Source organism: Brassica rapa, chromosome A04 (genome assembly GCF_000309985.2).
Source record: "Brassica rapa cultivar Chiifu-401-42 chromosome A04, CAAS_Brap_v3.01, whole genome shotgun sequence".
NCBI lineage: Eukaryota > Viridiplantae > Streptophyta > Magnoliopsida > Brassicales > Brassicaceae > Brassica > Brassica rapa.
This window is the reverse complement of record NC_024798.2, coordinates 11,951,438-11,968,705: the sequence shown is the minus strand read 5'-3', so window position 1 is coordinate 11,968,705 and position 17,268 is coordinate 11,951,438. Positions and strand designations below refer to the sequence as shown.

The window sequence follows — 17,268 nt, the reverse complement described above, 5'->3', positions numbered from 1 at the left end:
TAATAATTGTAAACTTCAAACAATTAATTGCATTTACTAAATTTCTAGTGGTTTTGTGTTTGGAGTATGCTTTAGATTTCTGCAGCATCGGCATGAGAACTCTATATATCTATAGCTTTTAGAAAGCTTCAAGTACTTTTTCCCAAAGACTAGCTGTAACCATGCCATTCGGGACATATATAATCAAATGTTAACGCTTAGCTTTTAATATTTGACGTAATGCATGAGGGTTACGTAAGTGCTACTTGAACCTAATTCTAACGGCGGTGAAGAGCTCTCAAGTGCGACGTCCAGATGTTGCAAAGTAATGTAAACTTGAATGTAAACATGTACATCTTTGTTTCTTCTATAGAAGGAAGTATACTTTATTCTATCTTCTCCATACATACTAATAACACCCACAATACTAAGAAAATTATATACAAAATTAGTATGAGCTCAGTTTCTTGACAAGCAAACACAGCAACAAACGAGGATTTTAACCTTAATTAAAAAGATTTTAGACGCGATATAAAATCACAAAATTGTTAATTATATAAAAAACTTATGAGAAATTTTTTTAGGATAGTCTTTTTTAAGTTTTTGTCTATTTTTGTGACAAAATTTAAAAAGTATTATTCGAAATAATTGTCCAAAACTTATTGATACAAATTATTTATTTTTAGTTTCTGTTTACTCTTACACCGACCAACTTGATTTTGATGTTTCTTGTAAATAAATATATTTAATTCCAGTTTCAGCTTTGAAAATGTTTCTAGATTCTACGTTGCACAAGGAGATGGCCAATCCCTATCTCTCTCTATCTATTTTTTTTATACATGAAATCCCTATCTACGTTGCACAAGGAGATGAACCATATTGTCTCCCTGCATTCCACCAGTTTTGTGTCTGGATGATAATGTCTTTAGCTTTATTAGCTCAATTACATTAGTTTAGTTTCTCGACAAACAACGAAGGAGGATTCTTATGCTTAAATAATTACTTCCTGCCTTCCCCAACTTATTACCTCCATTACTAATAGTTTGGTTTCTTGATAAACAAGCACAACAACACATGGGAAGTAGAAAACATCCAAAGTTTTTCTTGAATAAAACAAATAAAATAATTTGATTGAAGCAGGTAACTCTCCGAGTCCTCGTAGTACCTTATATATGCACATACGCAGAAGAGGGCAAAAGAAAATCATCACTCACTTACTCGTCTTCGTTTCCGAGGAGAGTGAAAGTGAAGGGAGCAAACTTGTAGCCATCGCCTTCGTAAAACTTGTTCTGATACTCCACCCAGTGAAGACGCAGTGCGTGAAGGAACGCGCTCAACGTCTCCATCACCAGAAGCACTCCCACCGTTGCAAATATGAAGACGAGGATCCCGACGATCAGGATCAAGAAATTGTTGAATCTGAAAAGAAGAGAGTGAGATTGTGATGTTACTATCAACATGAACTGTGAGATTAGTTAGAGAAAGATGTAACTGCATTTACTTACCCCCAAGCCATAAGGAGAACCTTCTCATAGAAGACTGACGACAACTCCGAGTGTGCAAGACTGAACAAGAACGTGGACATAAATCATTATATACTTCAACATAAAAGAGCCCGTAAGATAATACTATATGTGACTAAACTAGTAAGTCATTGGTTGTCTTTTGTACCTGAGGGCCCAGAGACGAAGATAAGAAGCTGTGTTGGAAACAGCTCCAAGCACAAACTCAATGGTGTGAATGAGCTGGTGCACAAAGATTTCGCTGAATTCGAACTCTTCGTGTCCATGAGCTCCCCCGTTTGTTTCTACTTGAAGACTCTCATCTGTCTCCTCAAGCTGTGCGTATGACTGACCTTGATGTCTCTGAAGAAAAGCAAAAAATATCAACGTTTCAGTTATGGTCAATCATATTAACTGACGAGGAAAGGGACTCACAGCTTCATGTTGTTTCTTCAAGATGAACGGCTTTGGCAACAACATCCACGGAACAGATATCAGTGCCAGAAAGAGGAAAGTGAGCTGAAACCGGAAAAAAGATTTGAGATGAGAGAATATATACATAAATACAGAGAAGGAGCATTGTTGTTTGGTGTCGATGCAAACCTGTACTGTTTTCTGGTGAGGGAAGAGCTGATTCTCTCCCAAATCTTCCATTGGGCTCAGGAACATGTAGATCATTACGTGATACAAATCCGCTTGAGAACCAGTGCACCACTTTATGACGATGAGAGCGGAGAGGTAGCCAAACAAGCAGTTCAAGAATATCATCTGGGGAACGAACTGGAACCTGGAAATCATGTGTGATCAAATCCATTATATACCTTTTAACTATGATTATTTCAGACTTTATTTGTTTGGGATATAGGATGAAGAACTAGAATAAACTCACCATATGTTTACAGCGCTTTTGAAGAATTTTGCATTACAGAAGCTCATAATGATTCCAAGGTTCATTTGGGCAACTCCAAGAAGGATTGACATTTTCATCTTAAGGGAGTTGAGGAACGGTAACTCACTGCGGGTACCATGCCACACAGGATCCACTCCAAATGGATAAGTGTCTCTGGTTTTGATCAGACCAATCGTAGTAGCCTCACTGAACAAGAAGAGAGTAGAAGACAAAAACTTAGAAACGTAAAGATTTATTCTCAAGGGTTTATTGAAACTAATCGAAATACCTGCAAGAGGCATCCCGGCACTCATACGCCGAGGGAGCAAACAATGGGAATGGTATAGAGAAGAACTCGTTGTAGATTAAACCAGTGTATATTGAGAAGAGTGACATCATCAGTATAACGTAACGGCCACCAAATGCCATTTCCATAATATCCCCAAGTTTCTGTTGTCAGCAAGCAAGGATTGATGGGTTAGCATCTGGAATTGCATTAAAGAAAAATATTGACGACTAACCAAAGTAACAACTAAGGAAATGACATATCATAGTTTATCACACTCTTTTTAAATGCTCAGTTGAATTATATTTAATTTGACACTAGCACGCAGCTCTAAAAACAGTAACATATAACAAACAAATCGGAATTTTGCCAATCTGATACTGTGCTCAGTAGGACCATAGATGGTGCCAATTAGGGACATTACCTGGCTGGAAAGTTTCTTCTCTCTCAATACTAGATACATAGTTGCAATCAGCAGACAGATTCCATGACCCCAGTCACCAAACATAACAGCAAACAGGAAGGGGAAGGTAACAATTGTGAATACAGTAGGATTAGCCTCCTGATATTTGGCTACACTGAAATGTAGTGACAAAAAAAAAGGATCAGTGAAAGTGGAGGCAAAACACTAAGTGCAAATGGACAGTGCCTACGGAAAAAAATGAAGCAAGCAAGTAAGGTTGATTCTACCAGCTGACTTGATTAAGGAAAACGCAGCTTCTATAAAAAAGTTTCCAGACTGAACAAAGAGACGAAGCAATGCAAAGTTCTTAAAAACAGTTGAAACAAAAACAAAAAAAAGTTTCTATTCTAATGAGTATGTAAGATGCAGAATCTTAAAACTATACGGTCTTTTTCAAAAGGTTGCTTAATAATAGTCAAATGAATTTTCGAATTCCTCTTTCCCAAAGAATAGAGGAAACTCCAGAAAGAGGTGCTTACCCGTATGCATCTACGATTTCCTGAAACGCAGTGGTAAATTTGTTTGTGCGGAAAAACGTTGGAGGCATCTCTTTGGTCCTCAGGACCTGGAAAATCGATCCAACTTGAGAATTGGAGTCAACCGCCGCACGCTGCAACGCTTTTTGAATCTGCACATGCAAAATTTTATAAATCCCTGTCCCACCACCACCAGTATATATGCAATGATTTCAATTATATGCAACTATCTAGAGTTACTCACTTCTGGCGTTGCAAAGACAGGACTCCAGCCTTCACCCACAAGGCACTTCTTAGTCACATCAAGACTAAGCATGTTCAGAGTATGATAGATGGCTTTTTCCTTGCGAACCTGCATGGGTGAGGGTTAATGATGATTACTGATCTAACCTAACGAATATATGACATTGGACAATAATGAGCACTCTACTAGTGAAAATAATATAAGACCTTGAGGTTCCATTGCTCAAACTTATCTCCAATGGTCTCCAGAAGAATCTTGCGGTGATCCAACCCAGCACTTATAGTAGTTTTAAGTTCTGCTAACCGACCCGTAACCTGAAACATTATGAGAAAACTAAACAAAGTTAATAGTTTCTGAGAATATACGTATCAAAACATAGCAGACATCAGATAAATCACTCACACATCGAAAGATAATACATACCTCAGTCATCATTTGAGCTTGTTTGCTGAGGTCTTCGCTGAAAGGATAGCGATTGGCCCCAAAAGCTTCACATATCTTAAGAATTTTGCTTTTTGCTCTTTCCCCAGAATAGAAGACAACAAATACATTTTTCTCAGCCTGAAACATTATTTTAGATCAAAAATCAATCTCTACTTGTGGCAAACATAATAAGCTTCGAGTATAACATAAGTAGCTAACCTTCTCCCCGGAGCTGGGATCAACAACGGACTCCTCAATGACAGACTGTCGTATGAAGATGTTACCCCTAGTTGCACGAAATAGGATCCTCTCAAACACCATAGACTTTTCACGAGGCACCAGCCCAGTGAGGAATCCAAGCTTTACTTGCTTTGTTGGATCAACAGACTTCTCCTGTTAATAAAAGAAAATTTGTAAAGCTATTTGCAGAAAACGCAACTTGAAGAAGTAAAACAGTACAGACTCCGTACTTCCTGTAACAAAGGAGCCTCGAGAGCGTCTTCACCCACTTGCTGTGATTCTATCTCACTCTGTTGAGCGGTAGCACTTCTATGGGCTGAAGCAAAAAATTCACCAGCCTAAAACAAAAACACAACAGCCTCGTGAGATGCACGAGATGTAAATATACATTTCGCATTATGGAAATTCCTTTACAGTCATTAAAGTTATGCAGACCAAAGATCATCTATAGTAGTATCTACTTTTCTTCTCAGGTAAAATATATTTACAGAAGCCTAAAGCTGGCAAACTAGCTACGAACCAAATCAGGACTCTCTGTGTGCTAAGGAAACGATGCGTCTATAAACACTGAGTAACATAATACCTTCTCAAGAACGAGCTTGTACTCCATAAGTTCATTGTAAGAGCGCTGAAGCTTGTCATTATTAGCATTAATTTCGGAAAGTTCAGCTTCTAGCTCTCCAAGCTTGACCTGAAAAAGGGGAAAGAAGGAATCCAACTATAAGCATGAAGAAAGTGTGAAGCAATGCTATCCAAACAGGGCAAATCTCGGTTCACCTCTACATCATCAAAATCAATATCAACATCTTTGCCAAGGAACTCTTTGGGAGAAACTCCAGCCTTTGACATTTGGTCTTTGAAGAAACGCAACTTTCGAGCCATCTCTCCACATCTTTTGATCTTCATCCATACATCAAGATAATAGATCAACACCAATGTAAGAGATAAGGAACTTTCTTTCAACATTTGAAAAGAGATGTGAAGTGTACCTGAGCAGCATACGTCCGTTGAAATGGGCTCTTATCCGAATTAAGCTGCAATGATCAAAGATCGCAATTGAAGATCAAACTTCAAAGAAACAATGGAGAGAGAGAGAGAGAGAGAGAGAGTGTGTGCGTACGTCTTTGAACTGGACGAGGCCGAGATCGCCGAGGTAAGAGACGGTGAGATGAGCAGATTCCATCGGAACAATGACCTGAACGAGCTGCATCGGCTCTGACCGCATCAGATCCATCGGCGGACAGCAACCACCGCCAATCTCCGCCATGTCGAGATCAGATGAGCTTAACGAGAATTCTCAAGAGGTGGTGATGTCTTCTTCTCCTCTTGTGTAGTTACTGCCACGTATTAATATTTTAAATGTGATCCTTCATCACCAGTTTGACCCACGTGATGTGACCCTTGGTGATTCACATGATTACGAATCTTTCTAAATTACTGTTTTGTCCTCGATCTCATCGTGACGGCCCATATTTAACTTGGGCTTTATCTAACTGGTTTAGCCCATGGATTCTTTTAGCACACGATCATACCATACCAACTTTTTGAAAGCCCTTTAGACTTTGTCTTGATCACTAACATGTACAGTACCAACTAATTCGCTGAACATGGATGAAACCAGAAATATTTCGGATCGCTAGTACGGTAACAGCTAATTTTTTTTGATAAAAATGGATGAAACCGAAAAAAATTAGTAGAAAATGTTTTTGTTTTGGTTTTCTTTGGTAGTTATTGTTTTCAATACTAGATAACAAGATTATCTATGAAGTTTTCAAAAATAAAATTATTGCATAAATATTTATATGGATAGGATTGTTTAGCTAGACCTCCAATTTACATATTGTGTAGGAAATTCTGATGCGTTCATAAACAGTTTGGAACGTTAACTATCTAATATCAATACTATTTTATCACAATTACTAGCAACGGTGAGATGGTTTTAGTTTGATAAAAAAGTTTTTTATTTATTTTATGTTGATACAAAATAATGTTTTTTTATTAATGAGAAATGTATTTTAAATATATAGGATGATACTACCCATACAACAATTATAATTACGCAATCATGTAAATTATTCATATTGTATAATTAAATCATGATAAAAGAAACCCTAACGTGGATCATTGGCTGTATGTCATGATTTTCTAGAAAAAGCTTAATTTGACATTCGAGAAATGTAATCAGTACACTATTATTCCAAAAAGTAAACCAATTAACGAAAATGATACCATAATGATAAAGTGTGTTTATTTAGAGTTAGGCCGAAATATATATTCCGTTCGTGTATTGGTAATTGATTTAATAATCAGCCATGTGTTTGTCTTGTCAACCTTCGTCCCTTTGCACATAAAATTTGAACTTTGAGCATTCCAATATGTTAAATCTGCAGAGTTTTTTTCACAGTGCAGGCTAACCTTCTACAAACCTTTTACTTATTCATACAAAATGTTCATGTGTTACACCAGTGTGGATAACCCACAAAAAAATTATATCAAGATATGAGATATCAAGTCTGGCCCTAAGGGAAGCTATCCTCAATGCCAAGTCTCTCGGATACTCAAAAATCTGCCTTAAGTCAGACTGTCAAGGGCTGCTAGCAGCTATCAACTCGAAGGTCCCTCCGGCTGAGCTCTTCGGAATCATCCGGGACATCGAATCTCTATCTTTCTCGTTTTCTGCATGTTCTTTTGTGTTTGTTTCTCGTACTGCTAATTCTCTGGCTGACTCTTTGGCCAAGAGTGCCCTCTGTAACGGCTTCGCCCAGAACTAGTCTGCTTATTAATTAAAGTTGTGTTCAAAAAAAAAAAAAAAAAAAAAGATATGAGATATCAAATGAAACCAACTAATTGATGAACTACAAGGGTGTAGTAGGTTCTTAGTTTGATGTTTAATGTTTGATGGGTATAGGCCGTTATTTAAAAAAAAAACAATTGTAGCCGTAAATACTTCAGATCAATTTTAGTATATTTTATTACTGTGAATTTCTTTTAAAATAAATAAATGACAACATATAAATGTAGAAATTTGATTTCTGGAGAATCAATATATTTTAATATATATATATATTTGGACCCTATAGATTTAATTTTTTTTTTTAGTAATACATGATTGGTGTAACTTAATGTAGCTGTGAAAAAAATAATGGTTGTGTAAAGCAATCACGATATTTACAAATCATACGAATCACATTTTCTATTTGTTTTCCTTATAATATATTTCTCCATTTAAAATTAAATATCATTTTATTAAAAAAATCATAATGAAAGAAATGTCGTTTTAAGATATATTTTAGTTTAAATTTTTAGAAAGGATATATTAAACATGAATACTTTGATGGAAAAAAAAATATAATACTCATCTGTTCCCGAATTGAAAAACAGGTATCTAAATGCGATATTAATAGGTTTTTGTGTAGTATCGAATGAGACAAAATCATTTATATATATTTATACAAAGCTAATGTTAAAATTTTAGTTTTTCTTTTCTTTTTGTAAGAACATGCATGCTTACATACATATTGATGCCCATTATCTTTTTGGTTTTAGTACCCATAAAATCCTAATCAGTTATCAATCAATTTTATTTTATTCAACTTTTAAGGTAATAGCTTAGCTTTAACATACATAGGCACTCCATAGGGTGTGATTCCCATTAACCCCTTTTAATTTTTAACCTTAAATTTGATAGTACAATAACATAACACCTTTTAAGGGAGGGAATAATTCTAAGAACCAAATGCTAAAAGGAAATCGCACCATCAATGTAGGATATCGACACCTGTTTAGGGAAACTTATTAAGATAAAAAGGGCATGATAAAGAATGATTCACCAAAGTATACAACACATATATAATCAAAATATTAGAACCCTAAACAAGAACATCTAAGTAAAAGGCGCACACCTAACTTTGCTTATAGACAAACAGCCTAGTGCAAAATTGGGAGGCAAGGCTGAGTGTTCTAATCGCCACATAATGAAATCTTCCCTCCTTTTTGCCTATGATAAGTTTTCTAATTGTAATTGTGTAATTAGATTATCATTTTTCTATATATGCAATCTTGTATCAACACTATTGATATGATTAGTTAGAATATTTTCTTAGTTTTATTTGTATAACTTAAAAAGGAGAATATTTTTTTTTGTTTTACTAGATCAATATTTAACTACAATATGATCTTCATCTTCTGTATAGATATACTGCTTTGTTAATTTTCATAAGTTTAGTTGCAAGTATAATAAAGAGAATGGAAGTTGTGCTTTCACTAAGAACTTTTTTCCTTCTTTTTGTTAAAAGCTTGTGTTCTCATGCATAAAAAAATGTGGGCAAGCACCAATTTCTTATGTGTCATCGGGTAGTTTATACATAATGTGTCATCGGGTCATGTACGATACAATTAATTATGAATGAGTTGCTTTGTTATTATGGATAGTTTCGTGATTACATTATAGACAGGTGGATCAGCTTGATGCATTCAATCGTTAAAATCCATTTATCAATGCAAAATTAAATAGGAGTAGGTTGCTATCGAGTAAATGAGGTAAGTTAGTAGTTACAAAGCAAAAGTTAATCCCCTCAACAGCCACCTGTTAACTTACTTATTTGTCTATATTAAATGTACACAAACCTATAGTTAAGACTTAGGAAGATGTACCATATTTATCATTATCAGTAATCGCCGTATATACTCAACATAAACTAATAATAAAAGCTAATTGTGTTGATATGTTTTCACTACAACAAATAACCTATATAGATTGTAGTTTCGATTTAGTCTTTTTTAAACTCAGCGAATTCATTAGTTTTAGCCTTTTAGGATTTCAGACTGGCCGTGGGCATTTTGGTTTCGGGTAGGAACCATTTGGTTTCGGGTATGAACCATTTGGTTCCGGATATATCGGATAAACCATTCTTATACCAAATAGGCATTTATGAAATTTTAGTTCGGTTTTGATTCGGTTTCAGTTTGATTTTTGGTATCAGTTTAATATATAAACAAATATTATATATATATAATATTAGTTAACATGTTAATTTAAGTGATCTATTGGTTACGCACTTGTATATTTGTCAATCCAATAAAAGTTCGAGTCATTAAAGTGTTATTTTCATAAGTATTTACTGTAATTTAATATGGAAGTATATATATGTGTATAATATAAGAGAATACATAAAGATAATGTCGTTCTCATTTTTCCTGTCCAGCTTTGTTGAGTTGATGATATTTTATCTTATATAAAAAAAACTGAAACTTGTTTTTTGGATATTTAGATATCCGTTCGGGTTGGTTCCAGTTCGGTTCCGGTTATTCGAATATAGAAATATAGGAACTGTTCGGATATTTAAGGGTTTTGGTCTGGTTTTGGTTTCAGATAATATGGTTCGGTTCCGGTTCGGTTTTTTCGGTTCCGTTTTTTTTTGCCAAGGGCTATTTCAGACCATTAATCTTCATATGTATATATTTTGTATTCATATAACCTTAGTACAGTTTCCACTAATAATTTGTTTCTCTATCCCATAGACGTAGATAGCTAATTGGCAAATCATGTTAAATGTTTTGTCTTTTTCCTTCGTTATTTATAACTTTCACTTATCTTTCTATATCTATTACAACAAGTTATATCTTTAACTTTTTGGTAACTAGATCCTAGATTTTTTTTTAATTAGATAGTTAGATTCATACTTTCTAGATACAAAAGAATAGCGATAGACATTATTATGCTACATATGTACCAACCATGATGATCGCCCTAGCTTGGAGTAACAACGTTATAACCATTTCATAAGATGACAAAGATTACAAGAACTTAATTTGTATCAAAAAAAAATTAGTCAATTTACAGTGATTTTACGAAATTATTGTCAATGAAGACTTTTGGTGTGGTTGCCGGACATGAAATCGGTAAAATGACTAGTTATCATCAAGGGACGTGAAGATGACGGGAGAAGTAAAGCTTGATCATGATGAGCAGGTTGATGATCTAACACCACTTTTTCGAGGCCCTGATCGTGAAGAATGCCTCTGAAAACGTGTCCTCCAATGTTCACCGTCGTCTGATAAGCGTATTGTTCTTTTCCATCATCGATTGAACTCACTTTTACGCAACGGAAATCCGCTACAGAACTCAACTCCGCAGGAAAATGTCCCGTACTAGTTCCGATTCTTACACCTAATGACCCAAAAGAATGTTTCGTATAGTTTATATAAGTTTTAAGAAAATGATTAACAAACACGATACGTTTCTCGATCCTGTCAAAGACTATCATAAGAGACTATTGAGGTAGTTTGTATTTACTGATACACTAATCACAAATTAGTCTACTTTGGTCATATAAAGATACAAAATCAAGAATTAGCAAATTAAAGACTTGTTATCATTTCAAATATATAAAAGCAAATCCATCACCGCTAAGCAGCATCACATTTATATAGATATTGAACTAATATATATGTGGTGTACTAAAAAAATCTTAATTGACCAAATATATAATTATGTGCAACACGATCAGGTCCAAAAGGAAAAAATATAGCTGGAAGAACTCAGATCATGAGAATCTCCAAAACCCGTATGTTATATGGTGAGAGATCTCATTAAATGCATGCACTAATTACACAGAAGCAATGAGAAAAGAAAGAACCTGATGATGAAGGGGAAGAAGTTGGGTGCTGTTCTATGAGACGTTTAGAGTTTGTAATAGAGAGCGGTTGCTGCTGTGGTTGCGGCGGCGTTTGCGATTGGTGTTTGTGGGATCTTCTATAGGCAGGAACCCAAGTGCTCTTGATGTGAGTTTGGCAATGAAAGGCTTTGGCTTTGCAGCAAGTTCTGCATCTCATATACACACACTCTTTCTTAGCTTGATTCCCACAGTCTTCACACCTTCTCCCCGTTACCATCATTATCATAGATTACATCTGCCTTCTCATCATACTCATATATATGTACAGATAATTATTAGAAGATGCCGGCCATTTTTGCTCTCTTTGTTTGCTTCCTCTTTATATACAAAAAGAGAGATCAATTCTTTTAGTTTTCTTTTATTTTTTTTTATTTTTTTAATGAAAAAGTGGAAAGTGTGTCCATTCGGATTTATTAGTTGGGTTCGACTGGTAACTAAATTTTTTAGCGCTTGCATACAGTTCTTTTTTTGTGTGTGGTTAGAAGCCGAACAATTTAAAGATGATAAATATAGCAATGACAAATAATGATATAATAGGTGATACATGTTTGTTATAGCTTTTTTTTTAACGTCACATGTTTGTTATAGCTTTTTTTTTTTAACGTCACATGTTTGTTATAGCTTTGTTCCATAATATTTTAACGCTAGATGTTTTACCCGGTCATGCAGTCATTAACATTTATAAATATTTATTAACTAGTTGATGTCCCACACCTTGTGCGGATTAATATATTTATACATCTAACAATTTTTAATTCTAATTTTTTAATAAAATAATAATTATTAAATTAGATACAAATTTAATTTATTATAAATTATAAAATTTCAATATTCATATTGGTAATCAATTTATTAAATTGTATTATTTTGTTTCATATTTTTATTTATGTGATGTAGATTTTGATTTTTTTTATAGTAATAACTAAATTAGAAAATTTTGTATGTAAAATTAACACATATTGTATTTGGACTGAAAAGAAATCATGTGGTACTATAAATATTATAAAAATATCACAAATATAAAACATTAACAAATAACAATAGTTTAGGAGTTTTCAATCTGGTAAAACCAAACCATTCAAAACCGAACCAAACCGAAATAGAGAAAATAGTCTAGATCTGGAAGTACCGAGGATGTTATGTTTAGAATACATTAATATATGAATATGGTTCAATATATGAAGGGATCAAACCGAATAAACAAAAGAAACCGATCAATTCAGATATATTAGTATACTTATATATAAATTTTATAATAATACGTATTTGATCAATATTTTCAGTAAAAATCAGAGAAATTGACTACAATATTAGTCATTAAAAGTATAAAATGAGAGAAAAGTAATGATGATATTATCGGTAAATATTGTTAATATCTAATTATTAATTCCTAAATATCATGATAATTATATATTAAAAAAAATTAAAAAACATTAGTATATATATATATATATTGGTAAAATATGTTACTGTTTATTAATTATTTTAAATATCATGATAAATATATCGATATAAAAATAAATAAATTAAATAATAATATTAATTAAACTAATAATTTATCATATAACTATGGAAAATATTAAAATAAGAAAATTAACTAAATAAACTGATTAATTCAGATATATTAGTATACTTATATATAAAGTTTCTAATAATCTATATTTGATCAATATTTTCATTAAAAATCAGAGAAATTAGCTATTAGCTAAAATATTAGTCATTAAAATTATAAATGAAAGAAAAGTAACGATGATATTATCGGTATATATTATTAATATCTATTTATTAATTAAATGTCCTAAATATCATGTTTATTATATATTAATATATATTTTTTTAAAATATTGTTATATATATATATATATATCGGTAAAATAGGTTCATGTTTATCATGATTTTAAATATTATGATAAATATCTAGATATAAAAAAATTAATAATAATATTAATTAACTATAAAATTATGGAAAATATGACAAGTAAGCAAATTAACTAAAATCATGGAGAAGATGACAAATAAGCCAAATCACTTCATAAATAATAGTATAGATATATTGATTACTAATCAAAAACTATAATTATAAATTATTATTTATGTTTTCTTTTTTAAACTAATTAATAATTATTTATTTTCATTTGAAAATTCTTACATATAAAGTTTTTGAAAAACACTTTCTACACTATATTCATTATTAATAAATAAATCTTAAAATCACTCAGTATTAACTTTTTAGTTATATAAAACTAAAATTTTTACTTGGTTGATATTTAGTTATGTATTTTCTTTCTTTTAATTTTTATTTTTTTATTAAAAAGATATTTCCAGATAACAACACAGTATATATATATAAATTATCTTTTTATTTTAAATTGTATTTTACATTTTGGATTATTATTAATTTCACTTATTTAATAAAATAATTTACTTTCGTTTTTATTTTGTGACTAATTTATATAGTTTATTCACTAAGGGTATAATCGATATTAACCACTCTAATTTTTAACTCGATAGCTCAAATGCGAAAAAATCACTTCTCAAAAAGTATTATAGATTTTTATAGTAATTTTAGTTAAAATTTATAAGTTCTATATGCATATATTTTCTACAGAATTCAAATTTTCTAAGAGAATGACCTATCAATTTAAAAAAAAAAAATCAGAAAACAAATAATAAAATAGTCGAACCATTCTCAATTGTAATCTTTCTTTTTAAAAAAAGAAAGAAAAAAAAATAGATATTAATTAAGGTTCGGCTCTATTATCTCAAACACAATGTTTATCTTTGACCACTAAAAAACAAATATTTTAGTTAATTATTAATATATCCAACATCATATCCAAATTAATTTTTAAAGAAATGATATAAAAAGTGTTATTGATTTTGTAGTAAATATATTTTAAAAAAGGAAAAAAGAAAATGATCTCTGTATTCATTAAAAAAATGTTAGATTGATTCAGGGTATTCTTGAAACTGCAATAGGAGACGTAGAAGAGTGTGACCATTAGGGAAATTTTAACCAACATACTAAATTTGGTATTGAAATAATATCAAATTTAATATTTGGTATTTACTTTATTTACAACTTTAATTTTAATATTAAATTTTACACTAAATAGTATTTTATATTATTGTATTTTAAATTTTAATTATTTTTAATGGAGTAACTATTATTTAATATAAGATAGAAATTAGTAAATTAAAAAAATTATTGTTTAAATTATATAATTTTTTAAGAATTATTTTATCACATTTAGTTACAAATTTTAACTATTTAATATTTAGCGCTTTTAGTTATAAATTCTATAATCGTTACAAGACCTGACATGTCTTATCCAGTTGAAATCATCAGCAATTCAGCATATTTATGGGAATCCAATCAAGAAACATTGGTTGGGAGTTAAATGGGTTATAAGATATATTAGAGGTACACTGGAAACAAAGCTTTGCTACAAGAGGTCTTAATTTGTTCCCAGAGGCTGCTGTGATTCTAACTATATATGTTGTAGATGTAGATAGGAGGAGATCAATCAGTGGTGTGGTATTTACTCTCCGAGAAAATACTATCAGTTGGAGGTCATCTCTTCAAAGGGTTGTAGTTTTATCAACCACAAAAGCTGAATATATGGTCTTGGATGATAGAGTCAAGGAAGCTTTGTGGCTCAACGGTCTGTTAAGAGACTTTGGGTACAAATAGAAGAGAGTGTTGAGGTGTTTTGTGATTCACAAAGCGACATATCCCTGTCAAAGAACAATGTCCATAATGAAAAGACAAATCATGTTGATGTGAAGTTTCACAAGATTTGACAAGTCATTGGAGATGGACTCGTGGAAGTGTTGAAGATATCTATGTTGAGTAAACCAGCAGATATCTTCACCAAAATCTTGTCAGTCTGTAAGTTTCAAACTGCTTTGAACTTGTTGAGGGTCAAGTCTGAGAAGTAACACTTAGAAACCAGGACTGGAATCCAAAAGACCATCAAGTGTATGTCTCTATCTTTCAGGTATGATGATACATATATGACTGTTCTGATCTTTCTTTACTAGGTGGAGAATTGTTAAGCTTTAGTAAATAATTAAGATCATGAAAGAAAGAAGGTTTAGACGTGGAGAAAAAAGAACAATGTATCAAAGATAAAAATCATGTGGTACTCTATTTGCAGGATCACAAGACTAGTCATTTGCCGCAGTCCATTTATAAGACAAAAGCAAACTGCGTTTTCTCAGCTAATGGACAAAGAGATATATATCGACGAGTTCATTAAATGAAGCAGTACAACGGGGAGTGTAAGACCCGATCCCGGCCGACCAGGCCGCGGTCGATGCCTCACGTCGCTCGGTCTAGACACTGACCGAACCTCTAAAAATTTTGCCCTTTATTTAAAACACATCGTCCATAGGCGAGGGCTAACTCAGATCTTAGCTCAAGACTACCTTAGTCATTCCCTAGCTTAGATCATTTCAACTTATGCACAGCGGAATAACATCTATCATCCATTGGACTAAATCCAATCTAACACTTGTCTGATCAGATCACCTCAGCCACTGGTCAGTAAACACAACTGCCAGCTGGCTCCAAGGTCGAATCTGAACCTAGACCAAGTCATACAATCAGAGGTTCTGTTCCCCTAAGCCATTCTATCTAGATCTATGCAACATTGACAGATCATACCTGCATAAACTCTTCCCTTGGGTACTTAGTCATTCAGCCAACCATCCCCACAGACATAAGTAACCTTTGGGAAGTCTTCAATCAGCTAAGGACATGCATCTGGCCCTTACCGGTTCATGCACTGTTCCACATCCTTTTGCCTTATCAACTTATGATACCAAGTCCAGCTCATGGACTAATCATACCAAGTCCTCTCATGGACTAACCAGATCAAGTCCTCACAAAGACTAACAATGCCCATCAGATCCTGAGTCAATCAACCAACCACCCCACATGACTCAGAACTGATGAGTCTTCATACTTCCTAATCAGTCATGGAACCATGTCCCACTGAACCTGATTAGTGTTGCTCTTACCACCGGTGCATCCTTTGATCAATCAGATCAGACACCTTGATCCATCATCCAAGGATCAGGTTGTCCATCCTTGCCAATGATCAGACCACACACGGCCTGCCTTACCAACACCAAGGTTGATAACCAGCAATTCCATATGATCAATATCATAAGTGACAATATGTTCCAGCACACAACATATGATCAGATATCCTAACACAAGGATCTGACCCCAATATGCCCTCAGGTGCAATTTCGACCGCAAGCAACCCTGCTCCAAAAATCAATTAACATTCATGACAATTCATGATAAATCATAACTAAGAGAATGGTCCAATCAGATTTCCCAGAACCGGCCTCCATCCCATAGATCTCGGCCAAGACCAGCCAAACCGGCCCAAGGGACCATCTCTAAATCAATCCCTAAAAACTCATTAGGATTCATGATAATTCATGATAAATCTTAACTAAGAGAATGGTCAAGTCAGAATTCCAAGAACCGATCTCGATCCTATGGATCTCGACCTAGAACAGCCCCACCGGCCACATTGACCATCTCGAAATCAATCAGATAAAAATCCCCTAATACCATGATAATTCATGATAATTCACCACTAAGAGGATTCCAAAGTCAGATCGCCATAAATCCATCAGGAAGTAGGAGATCCAGACTTAGCTGCCAAACCAAGGCCATGGAGGGTTCTTCTGAACCGGCCAAGTCATGGTTCAGTGCTACTATGTCTAATCATCAATCTCAATCATAAGAACAATGAATAATATGATTAATAATCATAAAACATAGTAAGGTGTAACTGCTGGACCAGATCAACCCATAGTGTACCAGACTATGTCCAATGGTCTGCAGTCCCCACCTGTTACCTCATCAGGGGCGTCCATGCTCCTCCTAGCACGCCTTCATCAAACCCTTATCACATACTCCCAGTATTGATAAGATCTAACCATGGTTCGTGACCATCATTCCTTCCATGGAACTTCCATGAAACCAGTTTCTACACTGCATCCACCTTCAAGGCTATTCATGCCATTGTGAGTGAAGTCAAGCCTTCCCCCTCCTCTCCTAACCA

At 33.4% G+C, this 17,268-nt stretch overlaps 2 protein-coding genes across 2 annotated transcripts; both read right to left on the bottom strand.

The window, feature by feature from the left end:
• Positions 1 to 889: 889 nt before the first annotated feature.
• Positions 890 to 5,769, bottom strand: LOC103864270 (V-type proton ATPase subunit a2). Its single transcript, XM_009142028.3, has 18 exons — positions 5,623 to 5,769; positions 5,492 to 5,536; positions 5,280 to 5,402; positions 5,086 to 5,193; positions 4,733 to 4,840; positions 4,482 to 4,655; positions 4,263 to 4,400; positions 4,046 to 4,153; positions 3,840 to 3,947; positions 3,599 to 3,747; positions 3,081 to 3,234; positions 2,660 to 2,820; positions 2,371 to 2,577; positions 2,085 to 2,268; positions 1,917 to 2,000; positions 1,651 to 1,844; positions 1,485 to 1,544; positions 890 to 1,398 (listed from the first exon to the last, which is right to left on the bottom strand). The coding sequence occupies exons 1-18, from the start codon at positions 5,767 to 5,769 to the stop codon at positions 1,194 to 1,196; spliced, it is 2,457 nt and encodes an 818-aa protein (XP_009140276.2). The 3' UTR covers positions 890 to 1,193.
• Positions 5,770 to 7,211: 1,442 nt separating this feature from the next.
• Positions 7,212 to 15,471, bottom strand: LOC103864269 (protein SHI RELATED SEQUENCE 3). Its single transcript, XM_009142027.3, has 2 exons — positions 11,141 to 15,471; positions 7,212 to 10,671 (listed from the first exon to the last, which is right to left on the bottom strand). Exons 1-2 carry the CDS (start codon positions 11,403 to 11,405, stop codon positions 10,364 to 10,366), a joined length of 573 nt encoding a protein of 190 aa, XP_009140275.2. The 5' UTR covers positions 11,406 to 15,471; the 3' UTR covers positions 7,212 to 10,363.
• Positions 15,472 to 17,268: the final 1,797 nt, after the last annotated feature.